This window comes from Passer domesticus, chromosome 1, assembly GCF_036417665.1.
Source record: "Passer domesticus isolate bPasDom1 chromosome 1, bPasDom1.hap1, whole genome shotgun sequence".
Classification (NCBI taxonomy): Eukaryota; Metazoa; Chordata; class Aves; order Passeriformes; family Passeridae; genus Passer; species Passer domesticus.
In genome coordinates, this window is record NC_087474.1 from 89,186,432 (window position 1) to 89,205,674 (window position 19,243).

Here is a 19,243-nt window from a genome sequence, read left to right on the forward strand (position 1 = left end):
GTTGTTTTCCTGGTTACTCCATGCTTACCAGCACCCCACTAGCCACTACAGCTGGAGGTATAATAAAAACAATTATGCTTGAAAGGGCTTATCAAAACCCTGTTTACTCACCAATTACCCACCTACTGCTCTACTCTGGGTGAGAAATGGAATAGAAGTGGAAAAAAAAGCACCAAATAAATTACTAGGGAAATGTTGTATTAATAAATCAGTTCTGTCATAACAGTGCTTTACCAGCTTGCATGTCAGCCTTCCAGTGATTCTTCTCAAAAGTCACAGAATGAACCAAAGCCTGGCCCCTGCCCAAGGAAGCAACTTAGGGTTGTTGCTGATTTTCTGGTTTCTCTGTGATCTTTCAAACCATATGCCTCTTCTGAGTAAAACATAAATCACCTCAATGACTGCCCCAAATTCTGTTAGTTCTGACTCTGGACTTCGGCCTTTGCAAGGTTTTCTAGCGTTCTACTCCTTTATATGTATTTTTGATCCTGCACCGTGTATGCTTCCTTAATGGCCTGGGTTATCTTCCTGGTCCTTTTCTATTTGACTTCTTTTTTTTTCCAAGATTTTTTTAATTACCTATTCCAACAGGATTATATGACACCAGCTGATTGCAACAATAGTTTAAATCTTCTTTCAAAACTTGTCTGAAGACTAATACCATGTGAAGTTACATGGTTTTCAACACCACATTGTATTCTTGTCATTAAAGATAATGGTGTGAGCAAAATCCCAGTCCACATTTGGATTCCTAATGAAATTTATCATAACTTTCTGTAATCAGTTGTATTTCTGCATCTTGGCTCTGCATTTCAAAACCAGTGCTCATCACCCATCTAGAATTTCTTTTGGCCATTGCTGAGAGGAGCTTAATAAGCTGAGCACACTGTCATGAGCTGGAGTTCAGCAGCTTGCAGAGAAAGAAATTCTGCTCTGTCTCCTTGTCCTTTATGTCAAAAGTTGTAGCATATCTTAGACGTACATAATGCCAGCTGGGTCCTCAACAATTTTGGCAATTCCTGCCTCCTATTCCCCTTACTCTGCTCTCAGCAGAAATTCCCGTGTGTACTGAGATGCACAAGGTTTTCCCCTCACTGATTGATTAGTACTGTAGAAATAAGATACATTGCTCTTCCCTAAAAACACCTTGGTGTCCATGATGCCAAGCAAAGATGTTACGGTATATTTGAAACACACTTCATTTGTGGGTTTAAATCCATAGCAATGCATTTGAAAATTGGAATGAATGGTGTCCTTTATTTAACAGTCTCTTTCTCACTCTTTTTTTCTCTCTCTCTCCCTTTTTAATGTATGTGTGTAACAGGCATTCGCCCAAAGTGGTGAAAGCAGCATCTCAGGTCCTCAATAGTATGTGGCAGTACAGAGACCTGAGAAGTCTCTACAAGAAGGTAAGGCTTGGGTTTTTTCTAGATTTTTTCAGATCTTTCATACTGTTATCCAAATTTGGGGGCTGAGAGACTTTAGACCAAAATATTTGTTTATGTGACTGGAAATTCACTTGGAGTTCTTTTTTTTTCCTTAATTTCTACTTTTAACATAAAAATGCCCTTTGAAAATATGTGTGGTGGTGAAAAGGGGGTGTGAATTTGATTTTGAAATAAATTCATACAAAGGGTGCTGGATCTGACAGCCCTGGAGAGTGAAATTCTCTGTTTGTTGAACAAATGTATGTAAGATCTCCTACTGGAACGGTCTTTCTTACACCTCCTCACATTTCTGAGGAGATTACCAGATTTCCAGCCCTTCAGCTCCCAAATTTCCTCATGAGATTGTAAACAAGAGTATCTGAAGGAGAGGTGCTCAGGGACCAGCTACATATGAGGTAGGCAGAAACCTGTAGCTTTGTTTCTAATCAGCCAGCAGACAGTGGCATCGTGTTCTTGGTTTTCAGTCTGTTGAGTCCATAGTAGTACCATGCCATTCCCACAAGCCTGCTAGCCTCTTGAAAATGAATTGTAGTAGAGTAATATAACACTGTGAAACAACATTCTATACGGCTTTTTTAACTTAAGTTCTACTTGGTAAATGAAAATATTTACAGTAATTCTTGCTGAATATTTCCAAACTGAATTATGTTCCATGTGAGTACCAGCCTGCAGATTTAGTTCTTCAATGTCTTCTTGCTTAGAATGTCCCATCTTAAGTGATACTTGTGTTTGGAATCTCATCAGAGAAAGCTAAGACTTCATGTGGCATCTTCAGTTCAGGCCCTATTTGAGGCTGAGGTATTAGGATTGTGAAGTAGGGAGGGTTCACAGTGGTGTGGTCTGTGTTGTATGTATTCTGCAAAAGAAAATAGCTTAGTTACATGAAATGTGTGCACCAAGTCTCAAGCTGGCAGAAGCTGACCTTCTGTGTGAAATGCTGTTCTTTTGCATGCCTCAGCCCTGCTTGTGTCAAGTCTGAGGAGTGAGGAAGATGATTGTTGAGTCTCTCCCATTGTTCACTTCCAGTATTTTCAGTCATCCTTGGCAGCCCTAGGGATACCATATGTGAAGACGTTCCAAGTAACAAGCTGGTCCTCAACTGTCCCCTTAAGAGGTGGGAACAAACATGAGCAGGCTTTTCTTGATCCAAGGCAGTAACACACTGAAGTGTGCGTAGCCTGACTTCTGTGCATGTGGGTGGCTGCACTGTAGAGGCTGAGCTGTTCTGCACTCTAATCTCTTAGAGGTTCTTACAATATCTGGCTCATGTCCAACCTTCTGTCTGTATATATATGCTATGATGGAAAAGCAGTTTCTGGGGTTGCTCCGTGCAGGAGGTAATAATGTTTGTGATGTGTGGCTGCTGAGTTTACTGCTGCCTAAGGGATGCTGTTGGCTGCTGGTGTGACTGCTGGTGATGGACTTACATACTAAGCATGCTCAGGTACTAAGTACCTTGCATGCTTACAACAGCATTTTCCATGGCCACGAACACATACTTGTCATATGGAAAATAGGACAGGCTAGCTTTAGAGGCAGCTTCCTGGACACTCATAGCAGACAGATCATCTATATTATCAGGAAGAGAATTGTAATAATGTCTATATTACTTAATTTCTACAAAAAATCTTAAAATGAAGATCGATCTCTGCTACATATTTGTATATTAATTACATACCATTATATGTGCTGTTAAGCCTTGTATAAATATGGTTTCTTTTAATAAAAATTGTTCAGATAGTTAATTTTAAATAATCCTTTTTGTTGAAATACATTCAGTAATCTTTATAAAATTATAATATTTTTTAAACTTGCCTGTAATAGGCTGGCTCTTATGCTCTTATGGCCGTCTGAGTTTTACCACTGTCTGGATGGCAATGGCAATGGTTTTATGGTAGGAATATTAGAGAAATTTGCATTGTAGTAATAGTCAGCTACTTATGTAATATAAAGGTGCTGGATTAATGCAATCTTTGTTTTGTCCCATTAAAATACATATGCACCAGTAAAAATGAGTGAACGTAGAGTGTAATGTGATCAGCACTTTGCAGTATCTTGCACTTGCACAGCCTTTTTTTGAAGTGCAGGTAAATCCCATTGCATAACCATCAGCAATTTGCTCCCATATACCAAAATATCAATACAATTGCTTTCAAAGACTTGGCCAACAGAAACACAATTTTGTATTGTAATACAAGGAAATTGCAAGCATCCCATTATAGTTAAGCGAAAGCAGCAACACTTATCTTCTGTTTGAGAAACAATATAACCAAATAGTTTGAATTGTGGTATATTTTAGAGCTACACATTCACAATAAAGTAAGAAGTTGTAAAATGAAGAGAAGTATTATTCTTTGTATTAATGGGCAAAGAAGGCAATACATGTTTACTGCTAATACAGTAACAGTCTGTATATTTAGTCCAAGTATGACTGGATCAGCAAAAACACCAAAACCTCTTTCATTTTTCTAATTTTGCTCAACATTGCCAGGAACATCCTACAGCCAGCAAAAGATGAACTGCACTGACAGAAATCCAGAATTGGGGATTGGTGTGGATGCTCTTTAAGTCCACAATATCTTATGCACTGTGTTTGCAGAGCCATGCCACAGCCTGTACCCTCCACTGGCAGGTTCTATCCAGTGTCTGGGGATTTCCAGGTCATGGGAGCTGTGTTGTGGCTTTACTGGGACACACAGACTCTTTAGGCTGGGCTGGTGTGGAAAAGACATAGAAAGTAAACAGCCTTCAGATCTATGAGTAAGGCAGTATGTTAGATATTCCTCTGTAGGCTTGTGCTTTGAGGGAAGTCAATTTTGCTCCCTGGTGTGGTTACGTTGGCACTATCCTAACACAGTCCAACAAGGAAAAGTTACAAAATGCATAAATATTTGTAGTCCTAAAACTGTAGGGAAAAAAAAAGAAGGCTTGACAGACAAAGAGGAAGCAATTAATTTAGTCTTGAAATGAAGGATTTGCCAGCCACCCCAAAAGTTGCAAGAGCTCATTGGAAAGACTGCTTAATTTGCAAGCAATCTAGTACAGAAAATCTAGACTGAAAAAGTCCACCAAGAGGAAAACAATGTTCAGGTTTGGTCACATATAGACAGTGATTAGATTATTTAGTGTGATTAATTTCTAGAAAGGAGGTGATGACATTTTTTATTGGTAGAGGTAATATGGCCTCCCAAAGACAATATCATCATTTTCAAACTTCTTTATTTTCTACAAGCAAGACATATATTCATAAATGATCATTTATCTGTCTCTGTTTTCATGAGTCTGATCTAAATTACTTTAAATTGATTTTCAACCATCCTTTATGGTCTCATGGCCCAAAGCCCCATGGGTGGGTCAGTGGCTCAACACATCGGAAAAACAAGGTAGTTCCTATTCTACAAACTCCTGGTATACCCCTCCTCTTCAAGTGTCTTGGCAACCTGTATTATAGAGTTAACGGGAGAAATAAGTGTTGCTTGAAGCACTTAGAAAGAGAGATCCTTCCCCATTTATGCTTAGCCTCTAAAGAGCTGTTACATGGCTTCTTTAAGGCACCTTTGTTTGACTCAGTACCACTGGCCCCGCTCCAGTCTCTAGGGTGTTCACTGGTTGAATGTTTGGGGACACCTGAGAAAATACTGAGAATGTGACTGACTATAAAAGAGTAAATTTCCATTAGCTGGTAAACTCTAGGTCAATATTCAAGAAAATAACCAACTACTCTTAAATACAGATAGCTTGTTAAATTACATGAGGAAATTTGAGCAAAAGGGTTGTGCTAAATGAGCTTAACATGAAAGAAAATTTATTAGCTAAAAACAAGCTTCAATTAGCATTAAATGTGTATAGTATTAAAGAGCTGGAGGAACTGTCAAGAAGAATATGTTTTCTGTTAATTGGTTTACTTTGCCTAGGCACTTAGGCTCCAGCAAAATATGTTTGCATTCTATCATTATGTTTACACTTACTCTGTCTTCCAGTGTGTAAGTAGAGGTCATGATGAATTTGTGGAAAATATTTTTCTTTCCCATTTATTGTGGTAGGTTTCTGTTCTGCACGGAATACTAGAAATGTCTGTCCCATTCACCTGCCACCTGAACAAAAATACCACCCAGCACTGGAAACCAGGGAGGCTGTTCAGGGCAGTCGTCCTTGAGCTTGTATTGTGCCATTTACAGCAGGGATACTTTTGTGATAGGCATTTAATGGAGTCACTCTGAAGATGGCCTCATCTGTCATTGGTTAGAAAAAATACATAGAATTGTCTGAAGTCTTCTGAGCAGTTAAGGCCATGTGGATATAGAAAAAGACTTGCTTTTCATGTGATTTTCAGAATAATAAGAAAATGGCTTTATGAGAAGTCCTTTATGACTAAATGCTCCATGAAAATTGACAGCATTAAAATTCAAAACCTTAGTCTCAAGGACTTTTAGAATCTAAAGTCTTTTCTTAAATAAAATATACCTACTCACCTTTTAAAAATGTTAATTACAAGGTTCGATCATGTAAACTTGGGACACATCATTTGGATTTTCTTCTGGTAAGGTTATTATTATCAGTTAGACATCCCTCAGAAAGAAGCTGGTTTAGGTTAAATTTATCTAGTGAAAAGGTCTGTGCAGAACTTAAACCCTACATTAAAGATCTAAATTCTAAATCCAGAGCATAATAATTCCTCAAAAATAGTGGCTTGACTTGAAGGAACTATTCATGCCTTCAGATTATTCATGAGCATATGTACTTTGCAGTGCTGATCTTTCAGCGGGGCTTAATTTATTTCTGTACAATTGGCAAAAGCTTTTTCAGATTAATATGTCACCCTCTTAGAAAAAGGATGAATTAATTTAAGATAAACTTCCTTCTGTAATATGAAGTTAAAGTATCATTATAGAGAAGGCATTGTCTAGAGCCCATTTTTATATTAACTATGAAAATGCAAGTACCTGATTAATAAATGATTGACTGATTGATTGATTTATGGCAGTGGGCGTCCCCAAGCTTCAGTGTGACTGATGACAGAGGATTTTCACCAACCCACGACTCTGGGTCATGGCACGCTCAGCATACTCTCTCCCAGAGCCAAGAAAACAGAATCTATTCCCCAACCCAGGTATTCTGGCTGTCAGCTGACCAGTCTTGAATTGTTGTGTTTCATGCATACTGAGATTTGTACCCAAAGCAGTTCTTCAGGAGACCTTTGAATCAAAAGTAACAAAGCCTAACTGGAGAATATGTTCTTAAGTTGCACAGTTTAATTCACTGAACCCTGTAGGTTCTAGATGGAAAGTGCCTCACTTCACTTAGGAGAGTACCTGCAAGGAAGGTGTGCAGAGTTCTGCTCTCTCTGAGGAGAGCACATAGCAGTGAGAGGGACAAGTGCTTTACATTCAGTTCCCTGACACTCCTTCTAGTATTTCTCTGATCTCTTTCCTGATTGTCTCAACCTTTCAAAGAGAAAGGAGACTGCTGATAAGCACTACATTGCAACAGCATTTTAAATTTATCAAGCACATTGCTTTGTTTTCTGGCACAGCAGAATCTCTTAAGAAAAAAAGCAATTGCTGGACATTTCAATAAGAGGATCCCAGGTAAACTGCTAAACTGGCACATCTATAGAAAAATCAGTGTGTCCAAGAGTCAATTAAATTCTTAAAATGCTAATTTTCAAAATCTCTGTTAAGAGCGATAATGTACATTTCCTTCAGATGGAATTATAGAGGGGAATTCCCTTTTTTCTTTTTTTTTTTTAACATATTTTTTTCCATAATAAAATATTACTTTGTGGCATTATGGCAAAACCAAAATACCTTCTACATTTGTACAACATCCTAGTAAGTCCATGGAGTGATTGTGTTTATGTCTATGCATTATGTGTGTGTGTGTATATATTTTATATATATATATATATATATATATATATATATATATATTATATTATTATATATACACACAGAGACATATATAGACGATCATACATATATGTCTGTATATTATCTCTGATAAAATATTTAGAGGAAATTGGAATTTATGTGTTTTCCTGGCCCCACAGAACATAGCAGCTATGCTATTTCTTTCATCTTTTTGGTTTTTTGCACTAATTTTGCCTGTAAAAGAGAAGACATAAGAGAAGACATCAGAGAAGACCTCATTTAAATACTCCAGACATAAATGTCTTTCAAGGTTAGGGTAAATCCTTTTCATCTTTAGCTAACAGGAATATAGTTAAAACACACAGCATTTCATCATCTGATATATTACATTGCTTTCTTTTGTTAATTAGGAAGTAGGCAAAGTCCTAATTTGACTTTAAATAAAGGAAATGTGGAATTTTTTTGCTGAAGTAAAATACTCTCAAGCCTTTTTAAAGCATCATCTGATTAATTTTAGTAGAAAGAGATTCTATAACCAATATAGCAAAAGAGTTCTAGTCTACAAGTGTATACTTTCATTTTTTTCTTTCTTAAGGAACGTGTGATTTGTCTTTAGTTGAGCATTTTAAATGTGGCTTCTTATCAATTGGCAATCTTGCAAAATACTGAATCCTGAAATTGTCATTAGATTCATTACTAGAGAAAAAGTTGTCATCACTGAATTGTGTGTGTGTGCATTCTTAATTCTGAATTTTATGCTGAATATTACTTTCTAGTGTTCATATCAGATAGGTTTGCCTATCCCAATGCACACAAAAATATGAAGAATTTTCATCATTAAAGCAAAGGCGCATTTTGTATTCTGCAGCAAATAACAGGTAGTTGCTGCAGAGCAAAGAATATTATGATAATCTTTTCACATTATTTCTTATAGACACGAGAACCTCTTCAGTGAGCAATGATATGAGCGTCTGGAACTGCATTTTTACCTTGATGTTGCTTTTTCAACATAATTTTCCCTAGGCAGCATCACCATATAAACTTACCATTTAAATTACTTCCTCTTTTGATTGCATAAACCTTCACAGGGATTGTTTTTTTAAGAATCATTCAGACCTTTGGCAAGAAAATTTTAACATTTCTGGCTTTTTGATTGCCAATTGCCTGCTTGAATAACACCCTATTTGTCTATACAATGGGAATTTACATATCATGAGAAAAATCATGAATCCTAAAGGGGAAATTGTGCAAATAAATTGAACTGACATATAGAGGCAAACTCTTTGGCTTATGCAGAAGTAGTCAGGAGTATTCACACAGGGGAAAAAAGTGATGTAAAAACCACTCCTGAATTTTTAAAAATAGCGAGAGAAAAATCTCATCATTTGTCAAAACACATATTGTTTTTACCTAGATGCACTACTATTCGAAATCTTTTGGCTATTTTTTTAAGAACAATTTTAAAAAAGACAAAAATATTACAAAATGCTAAGTCAAACTGAATGTTATTTTGATTTCCTTTTAATGCCCATAATTATCATTTCACTTGTGGCATCAAGTGAATATGTTCTGATTTCCTTGGCTTTTTCATCATCCCAAGTAATTTTTTTTTAAATCCTTCTAATTTTCAGTTTATTAACAATCTCAAACAATACTGGAAAGATAATAATATTATATATATATATTACTATATATATATATTATAAAAATATACTTTGCATGGCCTAAAGAGGGTAGAAAACATTTTATAATGTAAAATATTCATGTTCTTACCTATATCACAATGGCAACACATAGAGGAGTATCAAATCATGTGTTTCAACATCAGTTATTGGAAGGAGATGTTCTCAAATGTTTTATCATTATGGATTCTGTAATTTACTATATATTAATCAGCATTGTTTATTTTAATAATTTTAAATTTTACATAGTTAAAATCTTTGTGCTGCCCTCAACAAAGATTTTTATACTATGCAGTATCACCTACCATTCCTTTAGTTATGTTTCAGTATTTACATGTTTCTCTCTAAAACATTTGCCATGTCTATGATGATATTGAAAATATTAATAGCAATCTAAGATAGTTTGGCCTGAACTGAATACTCAATACCAATGATCATTTTTCATGAAAACAAACATACCTTTACTTTTACTAATTCAATAATGAATGAGATTTTTGAAAATCAGGTATGATAACTGAACAGAATTAGAGCAAAACTAAAGGTGATTTTGGGGTTTTTTTTGCAAATACTTGTGTGTCTGTTGGACAACATACCTTTGTGTTTGGTGGTAAATACTTTTGTGTACGTGTATATACACAAATGGGCTGTGTTTATGTAAAACTTGAACACAGCCACAGAGTAGATGTAGAGGAACTGCCTTTAATTATGGTGCCCACAATACCTGTAGGTTGGATATTGTGTAAAGTTCTTCACCCGGAAGGTGTTTGGGCGCTGGAACAGGCTCCTCAGGGAGGTGGTCACAGCACCAAGCCTAAGAAAGTTCAAGAAGGGTTTGGACAATGCTCTCAGGTACATGGTGTGACCTTTGGGGTGTCCTGTGCAGGAGCAAGAGTTGGACTTGATGATTCTGACAGGTCCCTTCTAAATCAAGAGATTCTGTGATTCTGTGTCCAAACAAAGTGACCTTGGGAATGTGTAAAGAAATAAACCTTAATGGTTTTAATTGTGTGCTTAGAAAGTATATACAGCTGTAGTTGACTGTTGCTTTTCCCCTGAGGGCGCTAAGGGCATGATAGTACTTCCCTCTAGCATTGAGCATTGTGGCATTGAAATAATTCAACAACCAAATTTAGTAGTAATTTTTCCACATAGTCACTAAGGAGTGCATGGAAGCTGGCACCATTCTCATCCAAAATCTACTAGATTCAAGACTTGGTAAACAAATGAGTAAAGAATCAAAGTTTATCCAAACAATTCCCTAGGATGCACCATATATATGTGACACTAAAACATCCTCAGCATTGATGCTGGGTCTCATGGTAAGTTCTAGCTCCTTCATAAGGGAATGATGAGGTATTGTTTACTTAAAAACTCAAGTCCACTCTAAGGTTGCTAAGTACAGATTTAGCAGAGAGAAATTTAATCTCATACTTGTATAAAGTCTGTCCCCAAAGTACTCCACCCTTTGAACTTTTCTGGAGAAAAGAAAATTTAAAATGCAGCCCAGGAGTCTGTATCTTTAACTTAAAGCCTTCTTTCTGAAGGAAATTGTATAACTGAAGTTTCTGAAATATCCTTAGGGTACAGCTATGAAGAGGCATCCAGAATCCAGAAGGTTACACATAGGTCACAACTACAGATGTTTTTTCGAAAGTATGGTACCTCAGAATAAAATTGGATTTTAATATTTGAATAGAATACAGTGACCTAAGAAAATTAACTACATATCTTTTGGTACTGGGAGCATTTTTAGTCCATTTAAATAATGTATTAAATGTTTTAAAACTAATTTCCATTAGTTAATGGCAAACAGTGCTTAGTTGGATTCATACAGTACAATACTGAAAAAAATGTAGACATCTTCCTAAAGACTTTCAAAGGTGTTTTAAAGATACAAGCAAAGAGAAGCTGTTTTTAATTGATGTCAGTATTTTTCTCCAAAATTCATTCAAGGAATATGATTTCTACCATTCTGAACAAAATGTCATATTTAATTAACTTGTATGCTTAATATTTGCATATCTAGGTTCAGGCACAGATCAGAGTAGATGTGCAGTTAAGAGTATGGCTGAGAAACTCTGTTCCTCTCAGCAGACTTGAGCAGGATTGTTGGATGGCTGCTTATAGTTTTGCAAATGAATCAGAGCAGCAGAACTCTTAACAGCACACTCATGGAGCGCAAAGGGGAGGGAAATCAGTGAATTCCTGTGTCAGTCACAGCATGTTTGTGTCTCAGAGGTAAAGAGTTGAGCTGGGATAGTCAGTGCATAACAGTGGGTGTCTTTGTGTTGCCCTACTTGCACTATCACCATCCTCGTTCTTCTGGGTTCTACAAGGAGGTCAAAAGTGTGTGTTCAGTATGGCTGGTACATGTTAGTTCAGTCAAAGGTCAATGAAATATTAAGCTGCTGCATCAACATTCTACTTTCATGTTTTTGATGTTCTACATGATCTAATAATGGGTGGGGGAAAAATACTAGGAAGTCCTTCTCATTTCTTCCTTCTTTTCTTCCTAAAACTGCTAACAGAATTCAAAAATGCCCTAAATATGTCTGCCATTTCAGACTTTAAAAAAGAAGGAAAGAAAAAAGAAAGAAACCTTATATTTTGAAAGGAGTCTCTTTTGTAGTATGTGTGCTTTGTTCTGAGTGTTTTACTTCCTTACTTGCTGATACAGTTTGTCTTGATGAAAGAGCTGTAACTACTTCTTCCTGCAAAAAGTAGAAATGAGAAGTTTCACTGGAAGTTTCTGAATTGGTTTATTACTTTTAATTGAACAGAATGCTTTTAGAGAAAGTTGAGGATCCTCTAAATTTAGAGTTGTAATCTCTGGTCCAACAGTATGTTTCTCTTTCAGTTAACAATACTTACTTTGTGAATTGGAAACTGTTAAAGGTGTGTCAGTAAAAAACAATGTGCATTTCTCATTATTAATGTCCATGTGTACTGGTGAGCTACATGTTCAGAGCAGAATATCCTTAAACTCACACAGGTTAGCAGTAATCACTCAGATCTCTAACTCTCTGATTCAGGTGTATTATGCACAAACTTTTGGCCTAAAACCAAGGACAGCATGAGTTCCTCCAGTGAGTTTTCTGAAGGGTCACTAATTCCTGTTGTGTCAGACAGCTCAACTTTTGAATAAAATTATTGTCTGTTTTCAGCTGCACTGCTGCTGTTTGGGAAGCACAAACTTCTAATGACTCTGATCACAGTCAGTATCATCAGTATACCATGTTCTTTTCCATATGGGAGAATGGTGCAAATTTCACTCAGCTCATGATTTTTTTCATGTTTTACAGTCATAGGTGTAATAGAAGAGTTGCATCTTGTTGATTTTATGGTTTTAATGCATAAAAAGTAAGAATAGGAGGTAGATTGGTTTTTAGCCTTTGGAAGGACAGTAGATTTAAGAAACTGAACATGAACATAAAGTAGTACTTGTCTCTCTCCTGAAATTCTGTGGCCAGGAGCCACAGTTCGCATTTCTAGATCATATACATGTTAAGATAGGTGGAATTGCATTACTGGAATGAAAATTACAATACAAATCAAAAATCATTGTACACATTTTTTGTGCATACAAGATACAAGCAAGAATAGTTGTTCTGTGATTCTAACAATTTAGATTATAGCTTATATACATTATGCAGGAGGAAATAGAAGAACAGAAATTCTAGCTGAAGGGCCAAGTACTGCCTTCATTTCCTCTAAAATATATTAAGCCAATTTTTTTCTGTATAAGAGGCAAAGTGATGCTTTGAGAAATGAATTTATTTCATTTTCTTGCAGTGTTTTGAAAGTTGTTTTTTTTTTGGCTGCATATAACCTTAGCAAAATGAATAATGAACTCTGCCATATCTGAAGTCTTGTCCTTCATGCTTTGCCTCACATACAATTCTCTTTTCTTGCAGCTATTTTATTTATCAGATTAGGTCTTGTCATCTTTGCAATTCACACAACATGAAATCAATAATTAATTATGGATAGGTAAAGCAATGCCTCACTGATTGCCTAAAACATCCAAGACTTGCACTTTATAAAACCACTGGGGATAGTTTCCTTGCTGTTTCTCACTGGAATAGATTTGGCAAGTAATTAGCACTTATCTCTCCCTCATCGTGTGTCCCTTCATAGCTGAAATCAAGGGATGAGGTGTAAAATTAAGGTACAAGATCTGTGATTAGAAGATGATAACAATGCACATCAAAAAGTGCATTTGAAAAAAGAGAAAAGTCACCAAGGCCATCTGTGGTATTTTGAAAGAAAAAATATGGATGATACAGTCAGAAGAATATAGTACCCCTTGTACTGCAATGGAAGAGAAAAACGGGGGGAGAGAAAATATTGTAGATTATTTTGAGGTGGAAGGCTGACAGTGGGAGAGTAATGCCGTTGCTTCCAGAGAGGCTGAGATGGAGGCTGGAGGTATATATCTCATTTCGAAAAAAATTAGTTTAACCACCGATTCTGAAAATGTCACTTCAAAGAGCCTACAGAAAACTTAATAATCCTCAGCCAGTGCCAGACAGTTTTGCTGCAGTTAATGACTGTCTGACTAGGAGCCCTTCTTTAAGCCTCATGCTGCCCTAAATACGTATTTCAATATCTGTTTGTCTTTCTGCTTCTTAAGCAGTTGAGCTTCTGCTGTGTCTGGGGTGCAGAAATGGTCACTTTTAAGTAAAAGGCATTTGTACACTGAAATTCAGAGTAAGAAGACGAGAAGCCCTGAGGTCGAGCCCGCTGCACCGGGTAGGAGACAGAAGCCCTGCATGTGTCACACAGCTGCACCAGCTGTGGAGCAGCCCCAGCATGTGGCACTGGGATGGGGCACTGAGGGTCCCTGGGAGAGGTGGCTGCTCCAGTGGAGCTCTGCCACCTGCCTAGCCTGGTCCTTCCCTGCCTGGCCCTGCTGCTGCTGCTGCTCTTTGCCTTGGCTCAAGTGATGGCACTGCTTCCATGGGGCTCTCAGCAGAGTCTCCATCCTCTCCCCCAGTTAGGTCTGTGCAGAGGAGGAGGAGTGTCCTTCCTCAGAGGCTCACACAGGGTGGTACCCCCAGCATGACCTTTAACCAGCAAACAACTGGCTTCATTGTCATCATGAAAGGCATGGGAAGGCTGTGCTTTCCTTGGCTAACTTCTCATCCAGTCACCAACTCCTGCTCTTTTATCCACATCAATGTAATATTTTTAAAGCCCTGAAACTTGATTAATTTCTCTTTTAAAAATAATCTTCTGGCTTCTCTAAGATGTGGAAATGAGACTATAAGCACAAATAGTAAAATCTTCCAATTAAGATGAGCTTCAGTGATGCATGTCTTCACTTTGGATCTGTTGATTTTGGGTGCTTGGACTCTTTGGGAGAGGAGGGAATACACAACACTTGGAGTCAGCAGCCCTTCTGAAGCCATTGCAATTGCTCCAGAATGAAAGATTTAAACCAAATGGACATGTAAGCTAGGAGAACACCGGCATCTTCCAGGCTCAATCCCTCTCTTCTCTTGAGCAGAATATCCTGATTTACCTCTTTGCAAGCAAAAGATAAAATCCTATGAATAAAAATGTTAATACTTATTAGAATTGTAAAGTAACTGATGGCAGTAAAATGATGTTTGTAAGTAATACATTGTAAAAGAGATCAATGCCCAGAAATTCTTTTCTGGTTTTGAGTTTTTCTGGAAACAACACAAGCAAATCCAGAAAGAACAATACTTCAGGAGTCATTTACTGTTAATAGGATTTGACAGTCTAAATTCAATTTGAATTTGCAAAATCAAATTAAAAATTAAAAAAACACCATTGGGTTTAAATTAGATAATTTATATAAAACTAGTTGCTTTTTAATTTCAGGAGTGTTTCTGGAGTTTTTGAATCTGTAAGAATGTAGTTGAAATCTCTCTTCCAAAGTAAATATTTTTCAAGCACAAAGGCAGGAACTTTTTTTAGAGAACAGTTGTCTCACCATCTCTTCCTCAGCAGCTCACATTTCCTTGTCACCCCCTCCAGTGGTGCACAGGTTCTCTTGATGGGATCTAGTTAGCTTCTGCCCTTGGTGCCATGGGGCTGGCTTGGTGTCTTTTTTGAGAAACCTTGGGAAATGTATTTATTCTTTCTCATAAATAAGGGTGGTTGTTGGTGATCATAAAAAATTTCTGAAATCCCATGTAAGAGCTCCATGAGATATTTATGTGGATCACCCCAACTTTGTGACCATTTCAGATTTCTCACCACAGTCAAGTCATACAGATAATTTTCATATGGCAATGCATGTAGATTATTTGATCCAGTTGTAATTTCTGCTTTGTCCTATTAGAGTTGTGACAGCAAATTCCCACTGAAGAATTGCCCAGACCTATGTAAGTCTGATGAGCCTTGACTTAATTCACATCAGATTTATGTTTCACTGTAGACGGCGTCACGCTGGTGCACACCAGTGGGGATGTTTCATTTAACCTGACAGTGCTTGCTTTGCCTTGTGAAGGAAGCAGCACTCAGAGCAGTGTCTGGCTGAGTTTCAAAGCGAGTAGATCCTACATTACATACTTACAGGCACTCTGCCTTGTTGCTGTGTCACCTACTTCTAATGCCACTGTGGGTCTAGTTACTGATCCCTGCAAGAGGTTATCTATCAAAACTTTGCTTTTCTACAGCTTATAGTCAGTTATTACTTCAGTTAATATCCTGGAACCAGTAAAAAGCTGGCTTATGGATAAGGAAGTGGGATGACAAAGCAAGTCTGGGCCTGTGTGCTTCAAGTTGTCTGTAAATCATCTGTTAAATTAGGTTACAAGAGGATCAGACCTGAAGCAAGAAGTAGCATGCTGGAAAGGTTGTAAATTTCAGGAAGGCAGAACACAACATTTTCTATAGTTTTTCAGGCTTTACCTGTTTTTTAACTGGATTTTTTGCATTATTTTAATTTTTTCTCTCTAGTAGGAATTTTCCATTTACAGAAATTGCTCTACTCTCTTCCTGACAATGTTCAAACACCTGTGGCCAGGAGTCAGAGCAGACTGTGTCCTTCAACACTGAAAGATACTGAGCCATCACACAGCCATCATACATTGTACACTTTTTCTAGAGCACTCAGTGCTTTTCAAGTCAGTGTCTTCTTATAGAAGTTGATCAGTCAGAGGATCGGCCTTGTTTTCACTTTTGCTGCATGGCTATTAGCACACGGACTGTTGTGGGATTTCTTTCTGAGTGGATGCTGTGAGGTATCCAGGTTAGGCACCATACCCTTCCTGACCCTGGACATTCCTTGTTCCTGTTGGGAGCTGTTGGGTCAACATGTTGTCAGTTCCCAGCAGGACTTAATTTAATTCAGTCTTCACAATGTTATTGTACTACAAGAGAGAAAATTGTGTGTCTGATATCATCCACCTCCACAAATCTTCTCCTCAAATCAAAGATTCCACTACCAGTGACTTCTGAAAACTTGAAATTCTTGCAAACACAATAGAAATCTGATTCCCATTTCTCCCTTGCACTTTAAACACAAAGAGAATAGCAATAAAAGAAAGAAAAAACAAATTATATTTTCATGAGACACATGCAATAGGTATTTGGCACAATAAGATTAGTCACCCTGACAAAATAATTATTTTCACATGGGCCTGATGAAAATGATTTATTTTCAAAATGACTGAAAGTTGAGCAGGGAGATAAAGAACCTGTTCACCCCTTAAGCCCAGCAAAGTGTTCAGAGAGACTACAATATCACTTTCATTTTCTATAGTGAACATCCATCTCCCATCCCAATTTTAATCCTGCAGCTTTTTCAAGAGGATGTTGTCAGAAACACATCACTGCCAATCAAGCTTTAGCATTTGGACTTTATAATGTATAATTTATATAATAGTATAATGGGTATATTCAGTATAGTCAAAATATATACGAATGCCCAGTGGAAGATGTGTTGGAAGGATGTATAATGGTATTTCTGTACTCCAGTTGTTCTCCCTCATCCTGTAGTGTGCAGTTGCCACCTATTAATTAATTTAACATTACATTTAAAAAATACATACATTCTGTAACAGAATTCCATTGAATTGCTTTCCAGTTTGTCAAATCCTTTTGTCTTACTCTTCTTTTCCTAGATCACATTTGTGACTAGTAAACTTAAACTTAAACTAGTTTCTTAAATTCAGCCTCACATACTTTGGTCTTGAGTTAACTTGCTTCTCTGCAGGACACTTCTGTATACTGTACCTTTAAGTACCCAAGTCAATTAAATTAAATTTCATTACAGGCAGTAGACCTGAAACAAACTAATGAAAGCAGCCATCATGTCAGGTGGTATTTATCTAGCCATTAAATTGAAAATACCCCCTTTAGGCTCTTGAAAATTAGTTTCAATATTTAATACTAATAGCTTTTGGAATTGTTAATGGGTAGAGTTTTAATAAATTTGTTACAAACTGTTTACCTTTTCAAGGAAAGAAGCTTGTTGCTTGCACCAGAAGACAGCTAAAGATAAATAACTTGAAAGTATTACAGTTTTGAAATACTGTGAGGTCTGGGAGCTGCCCACAGTCTGTGGAAAAACCATGAAAGTTGTCATACAGTGGTAGGAGTATGCCTTGTTTAGTCAAAGGCAAAGTACAAAACTTGTCTTAGAGTTTATTGTTTGCCTCGTGTGTCTTATTGAGCTGATTTGGCTTGCCAGCTTGAGAATTTGTAGCAGAGTTTATTTAAAGACCTCATTATAAGCACTATTGTCACCAGAGAGAAAAATGAAAATTTGCAGGGAAGAGAAGAAGGGAAAACCTCTGCTGCAGAAAAGACTGCTGGTGCCAGCATCCACAGCAGCTCTCCTTGCTGCTCAGGCACCTCACAGTGCTGTGTCTCAGGGAGCCACTTTGACAAGGTACCTGTTGATATCCTGCACAGCAAAACTGGTGCCATGTCTATTCCTGTAGAGTCCATGGGACAATGCAGGTGTCAGGGATTTATTTCATTTGCTTCCCATCAGAACCAGGCTCCAGGTATTAATGTATGCAATACCAATGGAATAGGCAACAGGAAGAAAGGGAAAGACTCTTGTCACTTTTTTTCTGAATGATACACCAGGGTTTTACTTGAGGGAAACGAGAGTGCAAAAGGAGAGTATACTTGACCATGAATGTATCCAGATCCACAAAACTGGAAACATTTCTACCTTGCTCTGTGTAAGCATGGTTGATGTCTCTTCTTTTGCAGGCAGAGAGCAATGAATAGTACATCCCTTTTCTTCTTGTCACATCTAAAGTCTGTCCTCTTCATAGTTTCCCCTTCTTCCATCTGTTTAAAAGAAAGTTTATTTTTAACAGAAATAAATTCTGTTGTAGAAAACGACAACAGCATGAGATAGTCACCTTTCTTGTACAAAATTCTTACTGCAGAGAAGGAGAAAGAAGAGCCATTTTTCTTCATCAGGATAAAGGCATGGGCTTTTCACATGTTTGCTCCTTCAGTTTTATAACAGAGAAATGAATGCACACGTTATTGTCAATCAGAAACAAAAAATTAAGGCTGTATGTGTTACTTGTAGTCTTGGATAAGATTATTGGACTTAAGCTGCTCATTCTAACCCTAACTATAATCTATTATGTCTTCTTTAAAATACATGTATTTTTTATATATGTACATATCATGTATATTAATTTCCAATTTGATTTAAGCAGTTAGGGCTTCACAGATTTTTTTCTTCCATTATCATGAACTCTCCCTCTAGCTTGGAGAATGTGGTTTGTGTAGAAACTTCTTTTTGGAAACGGGATATAGATTTATATATAGAAAATTTTGGTTTAAGAAAGTGGTATTGAAGATCAAGTATTTATTTTTCAAGTTACTCTTACTATTTTTTATTAATTAGAAAGATTTCTCCCTTTTATTTTCTTATATTTCTTTGATTAAATATAAGGTGCAGTTCAGTGAATTGTACTAAACATGAGTGATAGAGGACAAACTGCTGACTCTAGGGAAAGTCCTGACTGCACTGTAAAAGCCATAGCCCAGATTTCACTCCTCCTCATTTTTGTCTTTGAAATTGCAGCTGAGATACACCCCTGTTTGTACAAATACATTACATGAGGAGTACAGTCATTCAGCACCCAGTTAGTTAGGTGTCACCTCTGGCTGTCCTAATTTGTTTATAAAATTTCACTGTACAAGAAGGGTGAGTATCTTCTTTCCTCCTGCCATGTCACAGTCTTTCTGAGTTCTTTTTTCTAAGAGTCTCATGGAAATGGGATTTTCAACC

At 37.1% G+C, this 19,243-nt stretch overlaps 1 protein-coding gene across 7 annotated transcripts in view; it reads left to right on the forward strand.

Moving 5' to 3' along the window:
* CTNND2 (catenin delta 2) overlaps positions 1-19,243 on the forward strand; it is a 638,555-nt gene that overhangs the window by 604,134 nt on the left and 15,178 nt on the right. For 6 of the 7 annotated variants that reach the window (XM_064428418.1, XM_064428464.1, XM_064428454.1 and 3 more), the window contains 2 exons: positions 1,325-1,409; positions 6,433-6,558. In XM_064428418.1, the coding sequence (XP_064284488.1) occupies positions 1,325-1,409; positions 6,433-6,558 (211 nt within the window). The remainder of the gene's footprint in view (positions 1-1,324; positions 1,410-6,432; positions 6,559-19,243) is intronic. The other variant, XM_064428428.1, reaches the window with a different exon arrangement.